Source organism: Besnoitia besnoiti, chromosome XIII, assembly GCF_002563875.1.
Source record: "Besnoitia besnoiti strain Bb-Ger1 chromosome XIII, whole genome shotgun sequence".
In the NCBI taxonomy this organism is placed as follows: domain Eukaryota; phylum Apicomplexa; class Conoidasida; order Eucoccidiorida; family Sarcocystidae; genus Besnoitia; species Besnoitia besnoiti.
The window spans coordinates 68,125-89,928 of record NC_042368.1 but is presented as its reverse complement, the minus strand read 5'-3'; the positions used below and the strand labels follow the sequence as shown (position 1 = coordinate 89,928).

The 21,804-nt window shown below is 58.8% G+C and overlaps 2 protein-coding genes across 2 annotated transcripts; both read right to left on the bottom strand.

Annotated features, from left to right (window-relative positions):
- Positions 1–962: 962 nt before the first annotated feature.
- BESB_029820 (uncharacterized protein) lies at positions 963–6,271 on the bottom strand (the record flags this gene model as incomplete). The annotated part of the gene is made up of 9 exons (XM_029361650.1): positions 963–1,444; positions 1,488–1,683; positions 2,048–2,227; positions 2,746–2,998; positions 3,550–3,900; positions 4,604–4,660; positions 5,152–5,255; positions 5,480–5,559; positions 6,130–6,271. The coding sequence occupies 9 exons, from the start codon at positions 6,269–6,271 to the stop codon at positions 963–965; spliced, it is 1,845 nt and encodes a 614-aa protein (XP_029215117.1).
- An 11,650-nt stretch (positions 6,272–17,921) lies between these two features.
- Positions 17,922–20,936, bottom strand: BESB_029810 (uncharacterized protein; the record flags this gene model as incomplete). Its single annotated transcript, XM_029361649.1, has 4 exons — positions 17,922–18,422; positions 18,755–18,971; positions 19,252–19,426; positions 20,855–20,936. 4 exons carry the CDS (start codon positions 20,934–20,936, stop codon positions 17,922–17,924), a joined length of 975 nt encoding a protein of 324 aa, XP_029215116.1.
- Between the last annotated feature and the right edge of the window lie 868 nt (positions 20,937–21,804).

Sequence of the window (21,804 nt, the reverse complement as noted above, 5' to 3'; positions counted from 1 at the left end):
GAGGGCATTCACAGGACGTAATTCGCACGCTCTACACACAGGCGTCTGGTGTCTGACGCCGTCTGCCGCCTTGATCTAGAAGCCTCGGGAGCGCTACGTTTTCCTGGAAATCTCTTGACAAAATACTCGAAACCCGACACGTTCCCTCTGACGAGTCACGGACCTTAGACGACGTCCCTCGGCTGCTGCGGCGGATCGACAAGGTGGTGCACCTTGCACCGACAACGTGGCGCCATGCACCACATATGGAAGGAAGACGCATGTGGCAACCGACTCCGCAAGGGACGGGTCGTTCAGCCACCCGAAAACAGTATTGCAACCAGCTTGCCGTCGGGAACCTTCAGGGGCCAAAAGCAAACCCACGCACGACTTCTGCTGGAGAACCGAGAGAACCGCCAGAGACTTCTAGCACGACGGCCCCCTTCACTGTTTCAACAGGAAGAGGAACATGTCTGCTGCTCTGTCCGCCGCTCTAAGTCCCACACGCCTTCCCTATGGTGTGAATCAACCAAGCAAGAAAACGGAACTGCACGGCAGGGAGCGACTCATGCGACAATCTACGTGCACCACATGGACCCCCAAACCAGATGTGCGCTCTGTCGACCACACCCCACAAAAGTGCGACATGACACAACACAGCAGGACGCACGGACCTGAATAAAAAAAGTGCAGTTACACTTCCACAAACTCAAGTAGAGACTGAACCGCTTGTCTGTACAACGAAGCAGGCATGCGTATGCATGTGCTTGCATACCCCCTGCATAAAATTGGAACAGTCGATAACGGGGGGGGGGACTTCCGTGGCTTTCTCCAATCACCCTGCGGCGTTAGCAGCAGCTGCCAACTCTTTCGTGGCCTCCTGAGTCTCCCCTTCAGACGACGGTGATCACATTGCACGGCACCTGGCCGCTGGAGTGGACGAGAAGCTACACATAGGCATTCGCCGTACTCGTTTATGTTGCTTATCCTCCGCGCTCATCCACCTTCTGGATGAAGACAAAGTGCTTGTTCATCAGCACACCCAAAAAAATTGTGGGGAGGTGAGTGGAGGAAGGCGTGTCCGATGGCGCGAATACTTGAATGGCATGCTCTCCCATCTCGCGGCGCCTGCGACCCGATTTGTTTTGATTCTCAATAACGAGCCTGATCCCAAACAGGTCTGCAGCGGCGACGATGACGCTCTCGTTCGCCCAGATGGCATATCCTTCATAATACAGCCGTACAAGCCAGTTGACCTTGCTTTCGTCATCGGTAAGTACCGGGTGGTTTGGAGACGTTCTGTATGGCACGGTCACGCCTAGTACACTGTCCTTGGACGATAGCTGCTTCAAGTTTCTCGTTGCATCCTCGGCCTCTATGAGCCACGAATATTTGTCGAAGTTATCCATCATATGCTGTGCTACTTTGCTGCGTATCTTGCTGTGCGCGTTCTCAGTTCCAAGGACTGCGTAACTTAGAGCGCGAAAGAAACAGCTTCCGTCGCCCACAGGTGAGTGAACCCGAGCAACCACACACTCGGCGAACGGCAAAGATGGCCTCGCCTCGGGTCATCGGAGAGGCCTTGATTTGTTCCCCAAGTCGTAAAGCCAGCTGGGCCCGCTCTAATGGAGTCAGGGGGATGAAGGGCAGCTGATCCGCGGGGAGCGCGCCAGCTGGAAAGTCAGAGGGCACGGCCGACGTCGCCTGCAAACGCCCGCACGCGACACGCGGCAAGAGGACATCGCCCACTCACAGCTAAATCTGTTCCACTGCGCACCGTGCCAGTACTACAGATCCGAGCCACCCCGTGGTTTCGCCCCATAGCAGCGGCGATACAACGACACCCGACGCGTGCCGTTCTGCTGCTACGAGCAGGGCGAACTCGTAAACTCACCGACGCCCTGGACAGTTACGATTAAGACGCCAAGAGCAGAGTTCCGTATGCAGACTCTCTAGCAAGCGTACATAAACCTCCGCTGCGTCAGCGGCGCACGCGCTCCGCCATGCGCTCGACGCAGTTGCTGGTCGACCGAGCACAGCGCGTCCGCCAGCAAACGCCGTCGCTCACTTCCCTTGAATGGGCATCGGGGCGCAAGGTGAGGAGTCTCTCCTGCTGAGGGCAGAGAGGCAAGCCTGCGACGGGGACGCAGCTCCCGCTGGGCCCCTCAAAAGCTCCCGAAAGACCATTTGTGGACGCGCGCTGGAGACCCCCCGTGGCGAACTTCCCTGGAGGTCTGCCAGGTGGACTCTGTTTGGCCTTGTGCCAGCAAAAACGACGCCGAGACGAGAGTCTACAACGTCGAACTCGCGTCCGCTGAAACAGCGCGTTACCAGTTTGAACGAGCGACGGCTGACTCGGTAGGGCGGCAGGGAAGCAGACTCGCCCGTCGAGCCCACAGCGTGGCGGACCGCGCCCTACCCTGAAGGCAACACAAACACAACTCCCCGAAAGCGCCTTCGGGGACCCCAGGAAGCAGGGGGCCCACAGTCGCACACGCGCGTCTTCACAAACACACACGCGGGGATATCCCGCATTTACCGTGCGCGGTGGCAGTAAATAAACACGCCTGTGTCGACATAACGCCACACCAGCGACACGCCGCAACCCTGCCCAGAAGCGTCAGTCCCCCGAAACAACACTGGGTCTCCCAGCCTGCAGACGCCGCTTTCCGACGGGCTACAAATGCACAACGCACTGCAGTCACTTGCCAACTTTCGCGCCCGCGCCAGTTGGGCCCTGTCCCTTACTACGGAGAGTGTTCCTACAAATGTACCAGCAATCTGCACGATCGTGATCGTTCGAAGGCAAGATTCACACGCACCGGCAGTGCTGGTCAGCGAACTGAATTCCGTCTCTGAGTCACCAGCTCCAGCAGCTGCTTCGTCTTGATCTTTGCCCGAGGCCTTTAGCGTGTCAACTGTGTTCGAAGACGGTGGCGTGGAGTCTTTGACTGACGATGTCTGCTTGTCACCTTCCTCTGCCGGCGCAGGCTTGGGCAGCTGATCGGCTGGCGATCCCCTGAGACGACAAACGTTGAACACATCCAGGGGCACGTGAGCAGGAAGAAACATAAACCGGACGGTCATTCTGTATGGACTCCGACGCTGAGCCCAGCCAGTGCACACACATGTCCATATACACACCAGACCTTGAAGAAGCATGCGGCTCACACCAGCGTACCATACGCGCGCCAACGGGCACCGGCACAGCTTTAGTGTGGACGCACGTGCATGCGGTGTGTCAAGCAGCGTACCCTTCGGGAAAAAATCACACCGTTCTGATGAGAACTGTGTCAGCTTTGCAGATGACACCAAGTCTCATAGCCGGAGGACGACGGGCGTGGTCTCATCTGTGCTCCGTGGCTCTGCTGCGCAAATTCCCCCTCTGGCGACAAGTAGCGCCGTGAGAAGACTGACATATCAGTTTTGCTGCAACAGCGGTCCATCCGTTCCCAGGTTTCTCAGTTCGTCAACTGCCTGTCCTGGCTGGCACCCCATCGAAGTTCTGGTTCTATCTGCTTAGCGAGAGGTCTCTACCGAAGTTGAGGGCATGCCAAACGCGCAACTTACGTTTTGGGATTGCTTCCAGGCGTCGCAGAACCAGAGCTGGAAGGGGCGTGCGCTGCAGCGCTGACACTGGATGTGGCGGCGGCCGCTCCATGCTCCTGCAGATAGGCACGTACAATACGCAAGGCGCAACCCACGATGAGAGTCCCCGCGCACGCAAATGTCATCCAGTGCCGCCCATCGAGCAGCAAGTCAATCAGCACAATTAACGCAGGCGATGGTTCTAGCGCATCTTTCCTACTACAATGCAGATGAACAGGCGCCGGATGCGCCTTCTCTTGGCACCTGAGAAGACGTTGCCCATGGCCGCCGAGACTTCTGCCACTTTGCTGCTCCAAGAGCTTCACTTCGTGTCTGCCAGAGTCACGCAGACAGAGAGCGCTCGCCTGTCACGCACGCGCTCGGACCATGATTTTGGAAGGCTCCGCAATCCAGGACTCAATGCAGGTTGAACCACTGCAGCTCCGCAGACAGTGGCAACAAGTGTCGCGGGTGCACGTCCACATCTCGAAAACCTCAGTGTCGCGTGGGAAATATGGAGAGGCAGCCACAGCTGCCCGCACCCACTGCCGTGGCGCTGCCTCACACACCTAGTTACCGCATACGCTATCATACCCCACTCGGTTGAAACAACGCCGCAAATGACCACCACCCGATCCCCTTTTGCCCAGTGTCATACCGCATGTTTCTGAGAAAGCCGAATCCGAGTCGAGACGCACACTATGATACGTCGCTGCCTAGCTGCGCCAGGCGCCTCTACGATGTTCCCTCGATGAGCCCTTCAGCTACGGAGTTGAAGCTGCCTGCCAGTTCAGGAACGTTTCTAGTGGCCGTGGATTGCGCAGAAACCGGCGCGCACGCACGTTTCCCCCAGAGCGTTGCAGTTGCTCACAGGGTCTTGTGCCTGCCGCCTCCGCACCTGTTTAACGCCAAAAGCTGTGCACGCCAGTACGAACTAGCCACTCGATTTGCTGGTGAAGCCGCGACATACGACATGGCTACCGCACGACAGAACCGCCGGTGCGTGCTCTGCTGAGGACCCTATGAACTGACGTACGCGACTACGTCGAATGTCGTCGACGGCGCTGCCTCGTCCGCCACAGGGCTGCCCATCCTGCTGTTCAACCGCACACAGCCACACCATCGTCTGCAACACTCACGATTACTCTACTCGCCTCCTCCCCTGTCGCGGACAGAGCGAACAGCTACCTCAATCGCAACACCGATCCGCAGCTTTCCGCAGCGCGGGAAACACAACCCGAACGCCGCGTCAGTCTTCCCCCGACTGGCAACCGTTCTCTTCATGCCACACTCAGCTTGTTGCCCAGCACAGTTTGTCCTACGTTGAGACCGCGTACCCCCAAACCCATCCGCGTCGCGCGCGTCGCCTCATGCCCGCTCATCATCGCTTCTGCGTTCTCTAACACGGCAGTTGGTACACGGCAAAATTGCAGAAAAACAAGGCACACCATAGCCGTGCATAGGACAGTGCGCTGTGCGAGTTCTATGAGAGCGGTAGACGGAGGCGGAACACCGAGCACACATTGGAGAGTAAAAGTGCACGATCTGCGTCGCAAGCCTCCGCACGCTCCACGCGCACCACACCTCCAAAGGTAAACGCGCGTCACGGTGTAATCCAGGGCTGGTCGGCGCCTCCGGAGCCCGACACAGCCTACGCGGTATCCTCCAGCGCCTCGTTTCCCCAAGCGCTGATCAAAGGCCACGAGTACGGGAACAGAGACACACACGTCTTGGCCCCCTCACTTCACACCGTCTACTACAGCCCACCCCGGATTATGGACCTGCTGCAGTCTATCCGCACGCTCGGCAGCGCACAAGCCGAAGAGCGTGGATTTGTTGTTTGCATCGTCTAGCTGGGCACAGCCTACGTGCTTTTTCTGCCCGACACCGCAGAATATCCGCCACTCCTTACAAACGCCTGTTGCGGGATCGAACCTGTCTGGCTGTCGACAGGACCTCGATCACAAAAAACGTGCGACACCACTGAAGCAGCTGTCCGACGCACGACACCCACAACTTGTGTGCGAGTCTACAATGCTATTACGCTGGCTCGCGCGAGATATCGGTGTCGGTGACACAGCTCACGACGCCCCATCAATCAAGCTGAGGAAACGACCGACACCGGGGACCGAGAGGCAGGGGTGACGGGGAGGGAGAGGCAAGAAAATGGCGGTCGACGGGGAGGGCGGCGGCCGCGTGGGTGGGGACAGATAGGGACAGTTGCGTGGCGCCGCGGTCGGTATGCGACAGAACCAACCACGCATTACAGCAACCAAGACGCCTTGCTTCCACCGCCACACAACACAGACAACAACGGAATCCGCCGCTCCACAAGGCCTGCTTTCGCTCCCTATGCGTGAGCCACCCGTGCCGGGCGTGCACAGGGACGCTAGAGCCGCCAGCATCAGGCCATTATGAAAACACACCCTGCCCCCCCCCCCCCCCCCACCCCCCCCGTTGACCAGGTCCTGACGTCACCGGGCTTGCAAATTCAGGCCCGAAAGCAAATGTCGAATGAACGTGCACTGCAGTCGCGCCCACTTGACCATCAGGGACACTGACCGGTGGCACATCCAAGGTCTGCCGCCTCCGCCTGTTGTCTGCTCCGTGGCTCCGCCAGAATGCCTGCCGCAGGGTCGTTCTGTCCGCATGATCCCGGCGCTCTGATTACACTGTCAACCGCTCCGTTGCACAGCACGTACATGCTGGTCGAAGCGGGCAGAAACCACATAGGGTGTGCCAACCTCCAATGTGTCTCCTTCACTTGTCCGTGCTGCCTGTCACTGCTCTCCATCAAAGCCGCCGCGCGTCGAGCCACCCCCACCTGCTCGACTGCCTGAAATCTAACACCGGCTTCCTTCCTCCCCCCATTCCGCCGCACCCCCGACTCCTGCCGGTTTCCTGGAACGAGCGCGCGACACTGACGCCAGCGCCGGCATATGCTCAGGGAGCGGGGCCACACACCGTCGCCAGGACTCACTGATACACCGCGGACAAAAGCCGAGGCAAAGCAAAATGTCATGTGTGCCATGGAACACTCGCCAAACCAAGCAGTCCGGAGCACGTCGTCTTTGTGGCTCCACACGTCGCTAACCAGCGAAGACCGTGCTTGTCAACACAGAGTTTCTCACGCAGCAACGGCGCCGACTCGCACCCCAATCAACGGAGCCGATGCAACAGCGTGTGGGAAGGAACCGGGGACACCCAACAAGCGCGCAGCAGGCGCACCAGGACTCTGCTGGCTTATGATGGAAAACACCAGTTCCGTGGTCCCCGACGCCCCCACCCAATGGATGGACACGATTTCGAAGACGTCCACGATCTCGAGAGGTACACAGAAACAGCGGAATGTCACTTGGAAGGATCATCGCTACCAGCTACATCCTGCTTTGGATCCCTACGGTTCCGCTGGTAGTTTTCACCTAGCTTCACCCCCGACGCCTATAGCCTACCCTTTCCCTCTGCCGGGTGAACAAGACATAACTCCTGACAGGAACCGCTCGAGCCAGAACCCCCCCAAAATGTCTGTGTCGACACTGGTGCCTGCACCGGTCCACGACGATCTCCAGGCGACATGAACACACGAAGCCATCCTACGAGCCACACAGGACCGAGAAAACCGCAGTCTCACCCACGCCTGCTGGCGCTCTGGTATGGGTCGCGCTCGCCTCGTTCATATTGCCTTCCTGGCGATGTGCACAGTCCACTACACCTACAACGCCGTAACCAATGACTCAGCAAAGGCTGCGCCACGCGTTTAGTTCCCAGTCCCGAGCCCGCGGGGTCGCCACCACGAGTCTGTCAGGCTCCACTCTGCGCCCTGAGAAACTCGCGCCGTCCACGCGAGCTCCACAACACCGTGTTATGACTTGCGCCGTACCAGCTGCACACAATTACAGACATCAATCCATCGATCGCGTTGGTGTGACACTCAGTCATTTCCCGTACCGACCGCAGACACCTCGATCCCCGTGCGTTTTCCGCGCCTGAGGACAACCAAGCATTCTGCGGATCGGGGCCCACAGCATCCCTCTCGCGTCGGCGTCAAAATAGTGATCGTTGAACCCCGGACCTCGAATGGACGCCGTTCGCGATCTGCCTTTCGCCGAAACAGTGCCGCCCCCCTTCCAGCCACAAGAGCGGAATGGTGGTAGCACCCTGCAGTCTCCAGCGTGGCGCGCTGCGCCGCAGGTACCAAGGCGAGCCCATGCTATACACCAAGTCCCTCGAGCAAAGAGGCAACTGTTTAAGGAGAGACGTCTCCGTAGATGTCCGCCCACATTCCACACCTCACGTCCGCGGAGTGGAGGGCGCGAGAGACAGACGGCACAACTGCGGCCTTGGCAAAACTGCGTCCACCAACTGAAACGGAAAACCCCAGTTGCGTTGCGACATCCCTCGAACTGGGCGCTGAACAGTTCTCAGAATCCAAAAGCTACCAGATGCCATCCAAGACTGAAAACGAGGCGCACGGAAGACATCCGCGTTAGGCCGCACTGCGGCACGTGCGTGTGACCACCCCGGTGACACGCGGTCTGAAACGCATGCCATGTTTCTTGTCGTTGGCAAGGGTCTTGTCATGCTCCTGGCGAGGGCGCCTCGAGCTGCCCTCACCCCTCACATACCACACTTCATGTAGGTTCCCACGTGCGTCGCATCACGGATATCATGGTCCGGCTTAACGAGTTGCCAGTACACGTACCACTCAAATACGCGGAGCTCCGCATGCATCGGGACGACGCCGAGTTCCTCACCCGACAGCCCTCGGTTTTTTGTTACCTACCTTTTCCCACTTCATCGGAATGGCAACGCAGACCAAGACAGCAGCCCGTGTTAACGGCATTAACGCGCCACCTGGTTTGCACCGCGTCTACAACGCAGGCTGCCGGTTGTGACGTCGCAGCCTTGGTGCTGACAACTAAACCGCACTTCCGAAAACCCAGCGAACCATCCAGCATCTGCGGGACTCCGACTGACTCGCCCAGCGGACCTCGTGCAACAGGTCGGGTTTCGCCCCCTCTCATCGCCCACTTCGCGCCGAACGTGCTATGCGGTCGGCTCCAGCCCTCCTCTCCTACCTCCTTCTCCTGAACGCGTCAACATAACATGCCACGTTTACTCCGCTGACCGCCATACGCGCATATTGTCGCAGCCGACGCGGAGTTCAACGGTCCGGTCCCATGCCCCGGAGGTACGGCTTGGCGGTCACAAGCCGATTCACAGCCGTCATCTCGCCGTTCGATGCAGCCTTGCAGCGCATCCAATAGACTCACACGCACAAACAGGGATGCTGTGAAGCGCCTAGGCCCGCGTCGCATCTGCCGTCACGTCGGGAATATCTCGCCATTACCTGGACTACCACCAATGCCACGCTACCCCCTCGTACCTGAACCTTAACGCCACCCGTGCTACCCTCAACTGCAGGCCCCTGCATCCTCCCGCCACACCCGGATTCTTCGTCGTACCCCTCAGATGAAGCGAGACAACCGGATACACGTCATGCACACCGCACATGCATCCCGCCGACTTACGAGAACCCGCACACGACCTACCGCCTGTGAGATAATCACGGTACTCGAAACTTGAGCACCGGCCTCGTACAAGTGTGAGGCGCCCCGAGTGAAGGCGTCCACACGAAAGCACTGGCCGACAGCAAACTCAGTAAGTGATCTGACTCGGCCGACCCCCGACCGATGCCCGCGATTCTGACGGCATTCAAGCCTGCTTGTGGCTTGTGTTCATTTCCAAGGATGACACCCTCTTTCAGCTCGCGCATGCACATGCTCTGCACCCGCGCGACAGCCGGAGAAAGAGATGCAAGGAATCCCTGCCCTTCTCCCTCTTCCGTAGTGAATCACATGCGCCCACAGATTGCATCCGCGGCTACCATCACGTAGCCGGACCCGGGCACAGCGCGTTACGGCACATGCCCACGGTGTGCACATGCCTGGTCATTCCCAGCCCGTAGCCGCAGTGTCCACTGGAGCTGGACAGCCCCGCGCGTGCCGCCGTCATAGCACAGCGCGGAGGCGCAATCAAGGCCATCGTCACAACGCATGCGGCAAACCAAGGACCAAGTGGAAGTCGTCTCTGTAGCGTCCTAGACAGGCTGGAGTCTGCTCAAGGCCGCCACGCTCTACCGCAAAAGCTCAAATGCGCAGGCCCTCTGCGGGGTAGCCTTAGGTAGCGGTGGCCGCACACCATCGCCGCTGACGTCGCCCACTTAGCGGAACGCCTTGCCACCGTGGCACGAGTCCAGAAGAGTGCCTGGTGAAGGCGCCTCTCCACACGCGACGTACCAGCTATCGGAACGGAGATGCCAAACTCAAGAAAAGACCTTACCTGGTCAACCCTCGTCGTACCAGCAGTGGAACTTCTCGCGTTATGAAGGGTCTCATGCACAGAAATAAAGCCCGGCCGGCCAACTCTCTTGGAGTACCAATCCACAAGTTAGCCGTGCCCACGCCATGCGTCTCACGCCAATGAATGATACTGCCAGTCACATCCAGCGTGAAATGCACCAGCTCCGGGGGCCAGCCGAGAGAAACGGAGGAGCCGTTATGCATTTGCAACTCAGGCAGACAAGGCCGAGCCGATCACATGAATGAGTGAATCCATTTAGTGCCGAGAACATGAAGTACCCCAGGAACATCTGTTCCTGCCACAAAGCGGCCAGACGACGAGACAAACACTGTGACGAAGGGCCGAACCAATGAATACCCCAGCGGGGAAACAGGAATGCAAGTACGGCGCCACGCTGTATCGCCCCCCCCTCCCCCCCCCCCCCCCCCCCCCCCCCCCCCCCCCCCCCCCCCGCCACCCCACGCTTCGCTCTCGCAGGCAAACAGGTTAGTATGATACTGAATATATGGCCGACCTTGACCAGACGCGATGCAGCGTGCTCGAACCTCCACAGCAAACAGATCCCAACAGGCAGTACGCAAGCATGCCAGCGCTTCCGCCGACGAACATCCACTCTCACAACCATCCTGCGCGCCGATTGGCTGGGGCGCTACCCTGCAAGCTTCACGAAAATCTCCCAATAGCCGCTGCCTCACAGAAGGCTGTGTTCGCTTCGTACTGCCTTGAGCTGTGAGGTTCAACATGGTAGGGAAACTACACGCGTCTCACAGTTGTATCGTTTGCAGCTCTAGCTTCACTTCGCAAAGAACATGCGTGGACGCGCGAGCGGCGTACGCCAGCCACACCTGCGACGGCAGGCGCCGCTTTCTCAACACGTGCGAGCCGCGTCACCGGCTTGCTGAGCATCTCAATCAGGAACGCTGTGCCTACCCCTCGGCTCTCACCAAATCCATCTCCACCGTACCTTTTCAGCCTGAAGACAAACCACCAGCGGGCCGCGACATTCCCACACACGGGTGACACGCCTCCTTGAAGGTAACATGCCTTCAACCACGGCACACGGGCATCGCAGAGCCTCCTTGCGCCAGTCGCGCTGCGAGACCAGACCCGGCTTGAGCGCTGCGCATTGCCATCACCGTCGCCCCCGAGCCCCCGCACTGGTCCCGTACCTCGACCGCACTTGCAACGTGCCTAGCAGCAATTCGGAGCGGCCACATCAGTTCCGGGAACGCGTCACCGCATCAGCGCCTGCCGGCGGCCGCTGCCACGCCGTTCAGCCCGTACGGGTATTGCGGCACTGGGGCCCCGCTACTGCATCCGAGCCGCGCTACTGCACCCAAGCCGCGCTACTGCACCCGAGCCGGGCTCCTGCATCCGAGCCGCGCTACTGCACCCGAGCCGCGCTACCGCATCCGAGCCGCGCTACTGCACCCGAGCCGGGCTACTGCACCCGAGCTGTGCTACTGCATCCGAGCCGTGCTACTGCACCCGAGCCGTGCTACTGCACCCGAGCCGTGCTACTGCACCCGAGCCGTGCTACTGCACCCGAGCCGTGCTACTGCACCCGAGCCGTGCTACTGCACCCGAGCTGTGCTACTGCACCCGAGCTGTGCTACTGCACCCGAGCCATCTACCACCTCTCCTTCCCGGCAGAATGAAGTTATCACCGTTAGATGTGCCGCGCTGTTTTGCCCTGTCCCTCCCAACTACCTGCCCCACGTCCTCCACCGCTGAGAGTCCTGGCGCCGAATCACGGATTCCACAGGTCTACACAGTCTGCGTACCAGCTGCCCAAACACATCAACCATGGCGCAGCAGCGCGCAGGCTCGGTTCCTCTTGCATAACATTTTAACAAGCATGTGCACCACTATGAATCATCAGAGCGGCCCACTCAGATTGGAAATCCCTCGTGGACGCCCAGCCAGCATTGACTCCGCCCATCCGAGGATTCACGTCCCCCGGCACCAGCAGCAGCCCGCGTTAGGAATCTGAGGCCGTCCAGCAGGTGGCGGTGCATTACCACATCCTCCCTACGCTAGTTCGACAGCCGACAAGGAAGCCGCTGCAGCTAACGGACCGCACGCCCAAAAGCCACATCGCTCGCTAAAGTGCCGTCGATTCACACCGGGTTATTCGATGGGGATGCGGGCCGCCTCGGCCATCCATCTGAAACCATAGGATGTCTACAGCCCGAACGGTATCGAGGCTGGGAGGTCGTCGGAGTACGTGGATGTCTCAGCTGCCGGGAGCAAATGCTGCCCGGCATGAAGTGCCGCGGCCCGAAACACGCACGCATCTACGCCGTGAGGCAACACCGAACTCCATATCAGGCGATTACAGAAACGACGAAAAAAAGGCATCAACCGGAGCCTGCAATACAGATGCGCCGCCTATCACGGTGCTCAGAATCTATTTCCGGCGGAATGCAGACCTCCAGATCCACTAGGAGCAAAGTATCAAGAAGACCGGTAGACGAATACACACCGCACTCAGCAGGACGTTCGGACGCCCATTGTAAAATACACGCTGTCGCACACCCTTCAGCGTCGACAGCGCGTGGCCTTGATCTGCTCCTCAGCGACGGCCCCGAACGGTTGTCATTGCCACATGCGGAGAGGGTGATGAACCAGTTTTCCTGCTCGATCTACACTCGCTCGAGACCACAGGAAATCTCGCTCTTGAAAAATCTCGCAGTGGTGCATTCAGTTGAGCTACGCATTTCATGTAGACAGCTGATACCTCCGCATGTGGCACACTGCCGTTTCTGTCGTACCTGCTTTTCCTGGCGGTGATTTCCATTTCACCAGGATAACGCTCGTTAGGGGGAACAGCTGGCAAGATTGCCCCCAGTGTCTGCGACCCGCATATAACATCGATGCACGGAAAGCCTTCCACCGAGGGTGGAGGACAAGTGTGGCTGACCAGGACATCACGCTGTGGATATCCTCCCACAACAGATCTTCCAGCTGCGCGGTCCTCCACGCGTGTCTCCGCGCTAGCTGCCGCATGCAAACTGCTGCTCGCCGGCCTGGCCGCGAGCCCTGACTGCCTACCTCCTCCTTCTGCAAACACGCAGTGGGCGCAGCACAAAAACGTTCCACAAAGCACAACCAGGAATCATCGTCTCAACGCATCCGAACCCGGAGTGGCATCCTACGCCTTCGGTTAGGGCCCCAACCCTGGCTTCAACTGCCGAACCACAACACGCCTAATAGCGATGTGTTATTTTACACACACGGGTTCTCGTGTGGCTGCCACCTGTTTTCGGGATACACCAATATCCGCGGTTCTTTATGATTGCAGTGCACCACCACCCCACTGGACTGCCTAAGACAGCTAAAAGTGTTGGATTCAACTCACGACGCCCCATCAATCAAGCTGAGGAAACGACCGACACCGGGGACCGAGAGGCAGGGGTGACGGGGAGGGAGCGGCTAGAAAAGGGTGGTCGACGGGGGAGGGCGGCGGCCGCGTGGGCGGGGACAGATAGGGACAGTTGCGTGGCGCCGCGGTCGGTATGCGACAGAACCAACCACGCATTACAGCAACCAAGACGCCTTGCTTCCACCGCCACACACCACAGACAACAACGGAATCCGCCGCTCCACAAGGCCTGCTTTCGCTCCCTATGCGTGAGCCACCCGTGCCGGGCGTGCACAGGGACGCTAGAGCCGCCAGCATCAGGCCATTATGAAAACACACCCTGCCCCCCCCCCCCCCACCCCCCCCGTTGACCAGGTCCTGACGTCACCGGGCTTGCAAATTCAGGCCCGAAAGCAAATGTCGAATGAACGTGCACTGCAGTCGCGCCCACTTGACCATCAGGGACACTGACCGGCGGCACATCCAAGGTCTGCCGCCTCCGCCTGTTGTCTGCTCCGTGGCTCCGCCAGAATGCCTGCCGCAGGGTCGTTCTGTCCGCATGATCCCGGCGCTCTGATTACACTGTCAACCGCTCCGTTGCACAGCACGTACATGCTGGTCGAAGCGGGCAGAAACCACATAGGGTGTGCCAACCTCCAATGTGTCTCCTTCACTTGTCCGTGCTGCCTGTCACTGCTCTCCATCAAAGCCGCCGCGCGTCGAGCCACCCCCACCTGCTCGACTGCCTGAAATCTAACACCGGCTTCCTTCCTCCCCCCATTCCGCCGCACCCCCGACTCCTGCCGGTTTCCTGGAACGAGCGCGCGACACTGACGCCAGCGCCGGCATATGCTCAGGGAGCGGGGCCACACACCGTCGCCAGGACTCACTGATACACCGCGGACAAAAGCCGAGGCAAAGCAAAATGTCATGTGTGCCATGGAACACTCGCCAAACCAAGCAGTCCGGAGCACGTCGTCTTTGTGGCTCCACACGTCGCTAACCAGCGAAGACCGTGCTTGTCAACACAGAGTTTCTCACGCAGCAACGGCGCCGACTCGCACCCCAATCAACGGAGCCGATGCAACAGCGTGTGGGAAGGAACCGGGGACACCCAACAAGCGCGCAGCAGGCGCACCAGGACTCTGCTGGCTTATGATGGAAAACACCAGTTCCGTGGTCCCCGACGCCCCCACCCAATGGATGGACACGATTTCGAAGACGTCCACGATCTCGAGAGGTACACAGAAACAGCGGAATGTCACTTGGAAGGATCATCGCTACCAGCTACATCCTGCTTTGGATCCCTACGGTTCCGCTGGTAGTTTTCACCTAGCTTCACCCCCGACGCCTATAGCCTACCCTTTCCCTCTGCCGGGTGAACAAGACATAACTCCTGACAGGAACCGCTCGAGCCAGAACCCCCCCAAAATGTCTGTGTCGACACTGGTGCCTGCACCGGTCCACGACGATCTCCAGGCGACATGAACACACGAAGCCATCCTACGAGCCACACAGGACCGAGAAAACCGCAGTCTCACCCACGCCTGCTGGCGCTCTGGTATGGGTCGCGCTCGCCTCGTTCATATTGCCTTCCTGGCGATGTGCACAGTCCACTACACCTACAACGCCGTAACCAATGACTCAGCAAAGGCTGCGCCACGCGTTTCGTTCCCAGTCCCGAGCCCGCGGGGTCGCCACCACGAGTCTGTCAGGCTCCACTCTGCGCCCTGAGAAACTCGCGCCGTCCACGCGAGCTCCACAACACCGTGTTATGACTTGCGCCGTACCAGCTGCACACAATTACAGACATCAATCCATCGATCGCGTTGGTGTGACACTCAGTCATTTCCCGTACCGACCGCAGACACCTCGATCCCCGTGCGTTTTCCGCGCCTGAGGACAACCAAGCATTCTGCGGATCGGGGCCCACAGCATCCCTCTCGCGTCGGCGTCAAAATAGTGATCGTTGAACCCCGGACCTCGAATGGACGCCGTTCGCGATCTGCCTTTCGCCGAAACAGTGCCGCCCCCCTTCCAGCCACAAGAGCGGAATGGTGGTAGCACCCTGCAGTCTCCAGCGTGGCGCGCTGCGCCGCAGGTACCAAGGCGAGCCCATGCTATACACCAAGTCCCTCGAGCAAAGAGGCAACTGTTTAAGGAGAGACGTCTCCGTAGATGTCCGCCCACATTCCACACCTCACGTCCGCGGAGTGGAGGGCGCGAGAGACAGACGGCACAACTGCGGCCTTGGCAAAACTGCGTCCACCAACTGAAACGGAAAACCCCAGTTGCGTTGCGACATCCCTCGAACTGGGCGCTGAACAGTTCTCAGAATCCAAAAGCTACCAGATGCCATCCAAGACTGAAAACGAGGCGCACGGAAGACATCCGCGTTAGGCCGCACTGCGGCACGTGCGTGTGACCACCCCGGTGACACGCGGTCTGAAACGCATGCCATGTTTCTTGTCGTTGGCAAGGGTCTTGTCATGCTCCTGGCGAGGGCGCCTCGAGCTGCCCTCACCCCTCATATACCACACTTCATGTAGGTTCCCACGTGCGTCGCATCACGGATATCATGGTCCGGCTTGACGAGTTGCCAGTACACGTACCACTCAAATACGCGGAGCTCCGCATGCATCGGGACGACGCCGAGTTCCTCACCCGACAGCCCTCGGTTTTTTGTTACCTACCTTTTCCCACTTCATCGGAATGGCAACGCAGACCAAGACAGCAGCCCGTGTTAACGGCATTAACGCGCCACCTGGTTTGTACCGCGTCTGCAACGCAGGCTGCCGGTGGTGACGTCGCAGCCTTAGTGCTGACAACTAAACCGAACTTCCGAAAACCCAGCGAACCATCCAGCATCTGCAGGACTCCGACTGACTCGCCCAGCGAACCTCGTGCAACAGGTCGGGTTTCGCCCCCTCTCATCGCCCACTTCGCGCCGAACGTGCTATGCGGTCGGCTCCAGCCCTCCTCCTCTCCTACCTCCTTCTCCTGAACGCGTCAACATAACATGCCACGTTTAATCCGCTGACCGCCATACGCGCATATTGGCGCAGCCTGCACGAAATTTAGTAGTGCATTCTAACGTCCCGGAAGAACGACTCCGATGGCATAAGCTGGCTGGCATGTGTCGCCAATGGCCACGTGGTTGGCCGAAACGTCCCACGCCCTGAACGCTGCCAGCGCTGTCTCACAATTCGCTCTTTTTGGCCCAGGCCCCTAGCAGACGCCGTTGCTGACGCAGTCGGTTCGTGTTGTGTGAGATTTACTTGCCCCCCGGCGACCGCTGCTGGCGGCACCAAGTCGCCCAGCCGCTACGCGAGCCAGCGGTGGTTTCCATCACCAGAGGGCTCGAGGTAAGTTTTGCTGAAGCACCCCCGTCAGCCGAGGTCTTCTCTGGAATTCAGATTAGCCTGCACCAATTGCTACGGAAAAGAACCGTTGTTACGGAGTCAGCCGAGGCGTCCTGCCGTAGTCAGCATGTGCCCCTCCTTCTAGGCACCCGACACGCAACTCGTTGGCGGATGCCGCAACACGGGGCATGCTTCACGCTCACGAGCTCCCTCTTCATCGGCTGAGTACTCGTGGCCGAATTCCAGGTGGATGCGCGTGATTCTTCACCTCCCTTCAAGCCTCGTCTCCCTACCTTGTCGTGCTGCATGCTACAGCGACATCGACGCCTCCGCCACGCGTGCAGAGCCACCGCTCCTTGCCACCCTACAGCCAACATGAGAGCACACGCCATCGCGGCCGGCGGCGGTTTCGCCTTAGACACAAAGATGAAGCCAGCGGCGCGCTGCGGCAAAATGCCGTCGTGAGTTGGCAGCCCCTGTGAGACGCTCTCTGCAGCATGCTCCCGTCGCTGAGACACGCCCTCCCCAATTCGTGCCCGCAGACGCAGCCCCGGCAAGCGAGTGAAAATCGCAGAGCCCCCCCCCGGGCCACCTTTTCTGTGAAAGGTGGAAGCCTAGGAGGCCGACCTTGGCGAGATTGCCGTTCTTGCGTCCTCCTCGTCGAAATAGCAGGGGGCCATGGATCAAAGCGTATTCTGGAATATGTGCCAGCCGACTGGGGATGGAAGTCCAGCTCCAGCACCTAGTAGGCGTGCTGTGTGTCCTGCCGCTATACCGGCGCTGTGTCTGTCACAGCGCAGCTCGACTGGTGCCGCTGACACCAGGGGGTCTACTCAGAGATGCAAAAGCACCTAAGTGTACGCCTGCCAAAAATGTCGTTGGGCTCTGTCTACCAGACGACGCTTCGGCACGCGCTGGTGCTAACCGAGAAAGAGTCGGACGGCTGTGGGGTAGGATAGTTCCCGATAGCTTACCCTGTAGTGGTTCTATGCAGCCTCAAGCCACAATTTTAGACTCCCAGGTCGAGGAAGATGCGAGAGAGCGGCGGTAGAAACCATGCTTGCAGCTCGCTCAAGCATTCCGCGCCATCAAGAGTAGTCACATCCAGCCCAGGTATTTGGCTATTTCACAAACACGGCAGCACAATGTCAACAGCATTGCGAGCTACCTGCGTACCATGATTGCACACAAGACACAACCGGCTCGATCGGCTGATATGCGAGCGACGGAACTGCTAATACGGCGCCTTGCGACTCGAGGCGGCGTTAGGGGAAGGCCCTCGATTCGGTATACGTGCGATAGTGCTCCACAGCTGTCCTACCGCACTGTCGTCCTACGGCGGCGACCTCCACTGAATCAGGATTTTTAGCACGCCGTGCGCCTCTCCTGTGGATGGCAGCTGCCACTGCGCGACCGCCGACATGCGATTGCTCGAGATACGTACTGGCTTCTTCTAAAGAGCCAGACTGCAACTCTTTAGCAACTGCAGCGGCGCTCGCCTTGCCGCCGCGTCTCTGCGGTTTTTGGCCTGGCCCCGCGCGCACTGCCAACGACGCCGCCACATCCAGATGCCCCGAAAAGAGCGCCAGTCGCCCCAGGCGCAGGCCCTGTACTGCAGCTGCAGCAGAGGCGCTGCTCAGCCGCACATAGGCTAACCGGTTCGCCTGACGCAGGTCCCCGTCCCCGCCGCCCAGTTGCAAATTGGAAGTGGTACCAAAAGCCTCCACGTTCACCGATTGCACGCGTTCTGCTTGAATCCAGGGATGCTGGCCGAAGCGCCCCCGAAAACACACACGCAGCTAGCAGCCTCAAACGAAGCAGCTGCTGCAATCAGCCGTGCAAGTCGCGCGGCACGGAGGCGACGGGGGTAGCTTCCAAAGGATTTGGCGAGCAATGCAGCGGCTTCAAAAGGGGAAGGTGCGCCGCCTCTTGCCCGCATACGCAGCGCCTTCCCACCCGCTGCGCACCAGCAGGGGCCGCGGCATGCGGGATCTGCGTGCAAATCCAACACCAGAGATGGCGAGGAGGTCTCCGCTGTATGGCCAGGAAAGCAGAGCCACATGTTGTTGTTTCGGTCCGACGCAAACACAGCCCTTACGCATTTGTCTTCGTTGGAGAGTCTTCGGCTTTGAAGCGCTTCAGATTTGACGCTGCCGGAGATGGTTCTCGTCCACACTAATTCGCATTGCCACAGCTTCAGACTAACCAGAAACGCGCCAATGAGACCTGCCACCACCGCGAACGTTGCTTTCGAATTCGCCCGCATCAGGAAGCCTTTTCTTCTCCACCCGGTGGTGGCGCGGACTCTTCTGCTGCTGCCGGCACAAAACACGGAAGCGCGTAGAAGCGGGTGACGCGATACACTTTGGCAGCAGCATACGCTATCCGCGAGGACGGCGCGAATACATCAGTGTGCCAGAGCTGAAGAGAGCGCAATTGCATCCGAGGAGGGTGCTGCTAACCAAAAAGGGTAGCCGGACACGGAGTGCTACTCAAAAAGACATCTACCTGAGCAAACGCCTTGATCAACAAACGGTCGTTCAGAGAATGAAGAAGGGGAAGAAATGCGGGTCACTGATAGCGTTTGGACTATACCTGCTTGAAATATGTCGAGCCGCGACCGAGTCGTCGGGCGCCCGACCTGCCTCCGCGGCCTCGACAGTCAAATCACTGGTGGGCGCAAAATCTTCATTTCGAGCCGCAGTCCGAAGCACAGCTAAGGTTCCTGGTGCTTCAAGTGCTTTTGTTGGCTCGTAAAGCCGACCACTACCTAGCAGCAAAAGCGAAAGGCACCACAGAAAGAAGAGCCGAAGCCCCATCATCATTCACCGTGCAAGGGACAGAGCAACCCGAAAACTGCCGAGGAGGGGAAGAAGGGTAGAATGTAGGGTAGAAATACTTCACAACCGGCAGGATTCCGACAAAATCTAAAACTCGCGGCGGTCTCCCGTGAATAACGAGTGCATGCCATCAGCTGAGCTAGAAAAATTCGGCTGCAGAACAGCGGACGTACCTCCCGTTCGCTAGTAAATCCGCGCGCATGCCTGCTCGCATCCCGATTGGGTGGTACCGTATCCGTTGCGCAGAAGAGCCCAGCGGAAAAGAAAGACCACTGAGGCAGCCCACTGGATAGAGGAAGACATGGTTAGTTTAGGCCGTCTAACCAGACGAAATGCTTCTTTTCAAAAAAAAATCTCTTCTGCAACACGCTACGCCACCAAGCACGACTTTCTTCTTCAATAACGCTGCAGATGTTCAACGTGCACACTCCACTCAGTCTTCGTCCGATGCCAGTTTCGATTCGGAGGCAGTATCGAGTCGCTGTGTGGGGTGAAAAAAGTGGTTTTGCACTGCCACTGGCTGGACTGTGGGCGGGATACTTTTGAGGAGTGGATACAGCGACTTCTTTCCTGCCTCCGTTCAACAGAGGTGTTCCAAACGCACAGCGGTGCACCAGCGGGAACCTACAAGACACACACCGCCGATCGCGTTTACGGCAGAACCTACGGCAGAACCTAGTCGTGCGTGCAGACGCGAGTTCGTTTTTCCGGGAACTGTGCCGCCGGCTGTGAGCCAGCTCCATCCCGTTTCCAAAGCGTGCCTTGTGCCGAGGCATGGCCTTCTGGGACGGAGAAAATTTCCTGTTTTCGTGCATGGTGAACTGAATACCTGCCACCGCTGTGGCTCGGCCGGTAGGAGGCTATCCATCCGCCTGCAGCCGCCAGTTGATCCCGACAGCGAACGTCCGATGGGATGACCAGCGCAGCCTTGTGGAGTGGTATTCCGCTGCAGCAAGTGGATGGCCGTCCTTCGCAAATATTCTCCAAATCTCCAGCTCAAAAGGAACGGAACAGTGCGCCTGGAGGTGATCTGGTGATGGCACCACTAGTTTTTTCAGGTCTACTTCATAACAGGGGAGGGCCAGGGCATATCCGCCAGGCTATCAGGTTAGGTGAAGCCAGAAGCGGCGAGATATGCAACACACAACATAACAGCTCCAGAGCATGATATGGGCAGGAAGCATCAGCATTCCGGAACAAGCGCCACAGCTCGTACGGGACCGACCGCAAAACATACGAACCCCAGTCCATTTGTGCTTATTGGAAGGCCGTGGCGGATGGCAGGAGACTACGCAGGCGGGAGGGAAGCGGCAAAGCGGCTGGCATGTCCAAACGGGTGAGCCAGCAATACCGCCCACCTAAACACGCGAGAATGTCGGCTAGCATACGCGTCCGCCGCCGCATAACGCTCAAGTCCAATGTCATCCCCTGTACCAGCATCACTTTGCAGGCCAGCGGCCTGAAGCGGACCTCCCGGTGAATACTAAAGCGCCTACCGATGATGATAGGGAGTTACACAGTGGCGGCAGTCCCTCAGGTGAGGCTCCGTGTGCTGTGTCTACGTCATTCGCTTTCACACCGCACTCCGGTAGAATCCAATGATGCATATGCAACTCGCAGATGCCGCTCTAACACGTTTGTAAAAGTCTTTTTCCTTGCTCAGGCAGATTATCACACGCCGCCATCACTCGCTGTCGAGTATAACGAATCTACCGCTAATAGTTTGCCGCGTGGTAGAGTCGAAAGTGCTGCGTACGCCAGCACATTTCATTTTTGGTACAGATTGGTGTCATGGAAAGTTTCCCGACCCCCAAGTTTGAACTGTGATTCATTCTCTACTTCCTGTTGATCCTGGTTCACAGCAAATATATATTGGTGCGCTATCGAATCACCTTTTACCGAAGAAGATTTTATAATGCACGTCCTGTTGCCACCCTCGTTGGCTCTGTTACATCGCACAGCGTAGCCGAGAGCGCGCACGCACGGACCCCCTAAGATATTTGCACGATGGCGTAGGGACGGACAGCAACGCTTGGCGCAGCTGATCACCAAACATGTTTCTGCTCGGTCTCCTGCATCCTCATGGAAAGTGGATGAATATTCAGCGACCCGTGAGACTCTGCTGCGTCTGTCGTCGCTCCAATACGCGGTACAGCTGCGGTACTGTGAAGCGTAGACTGCTTGGGCTGAGCCTGGAACGGTCTGCCGCGCCGGTTACACTGATATCACCCAGGCAGAGAGCCACGCGTCGCTGTGCCACAGCGCGGCTTCGTCTTCTGGTTTTTTCGCCTACAGATCAACCGCAAAC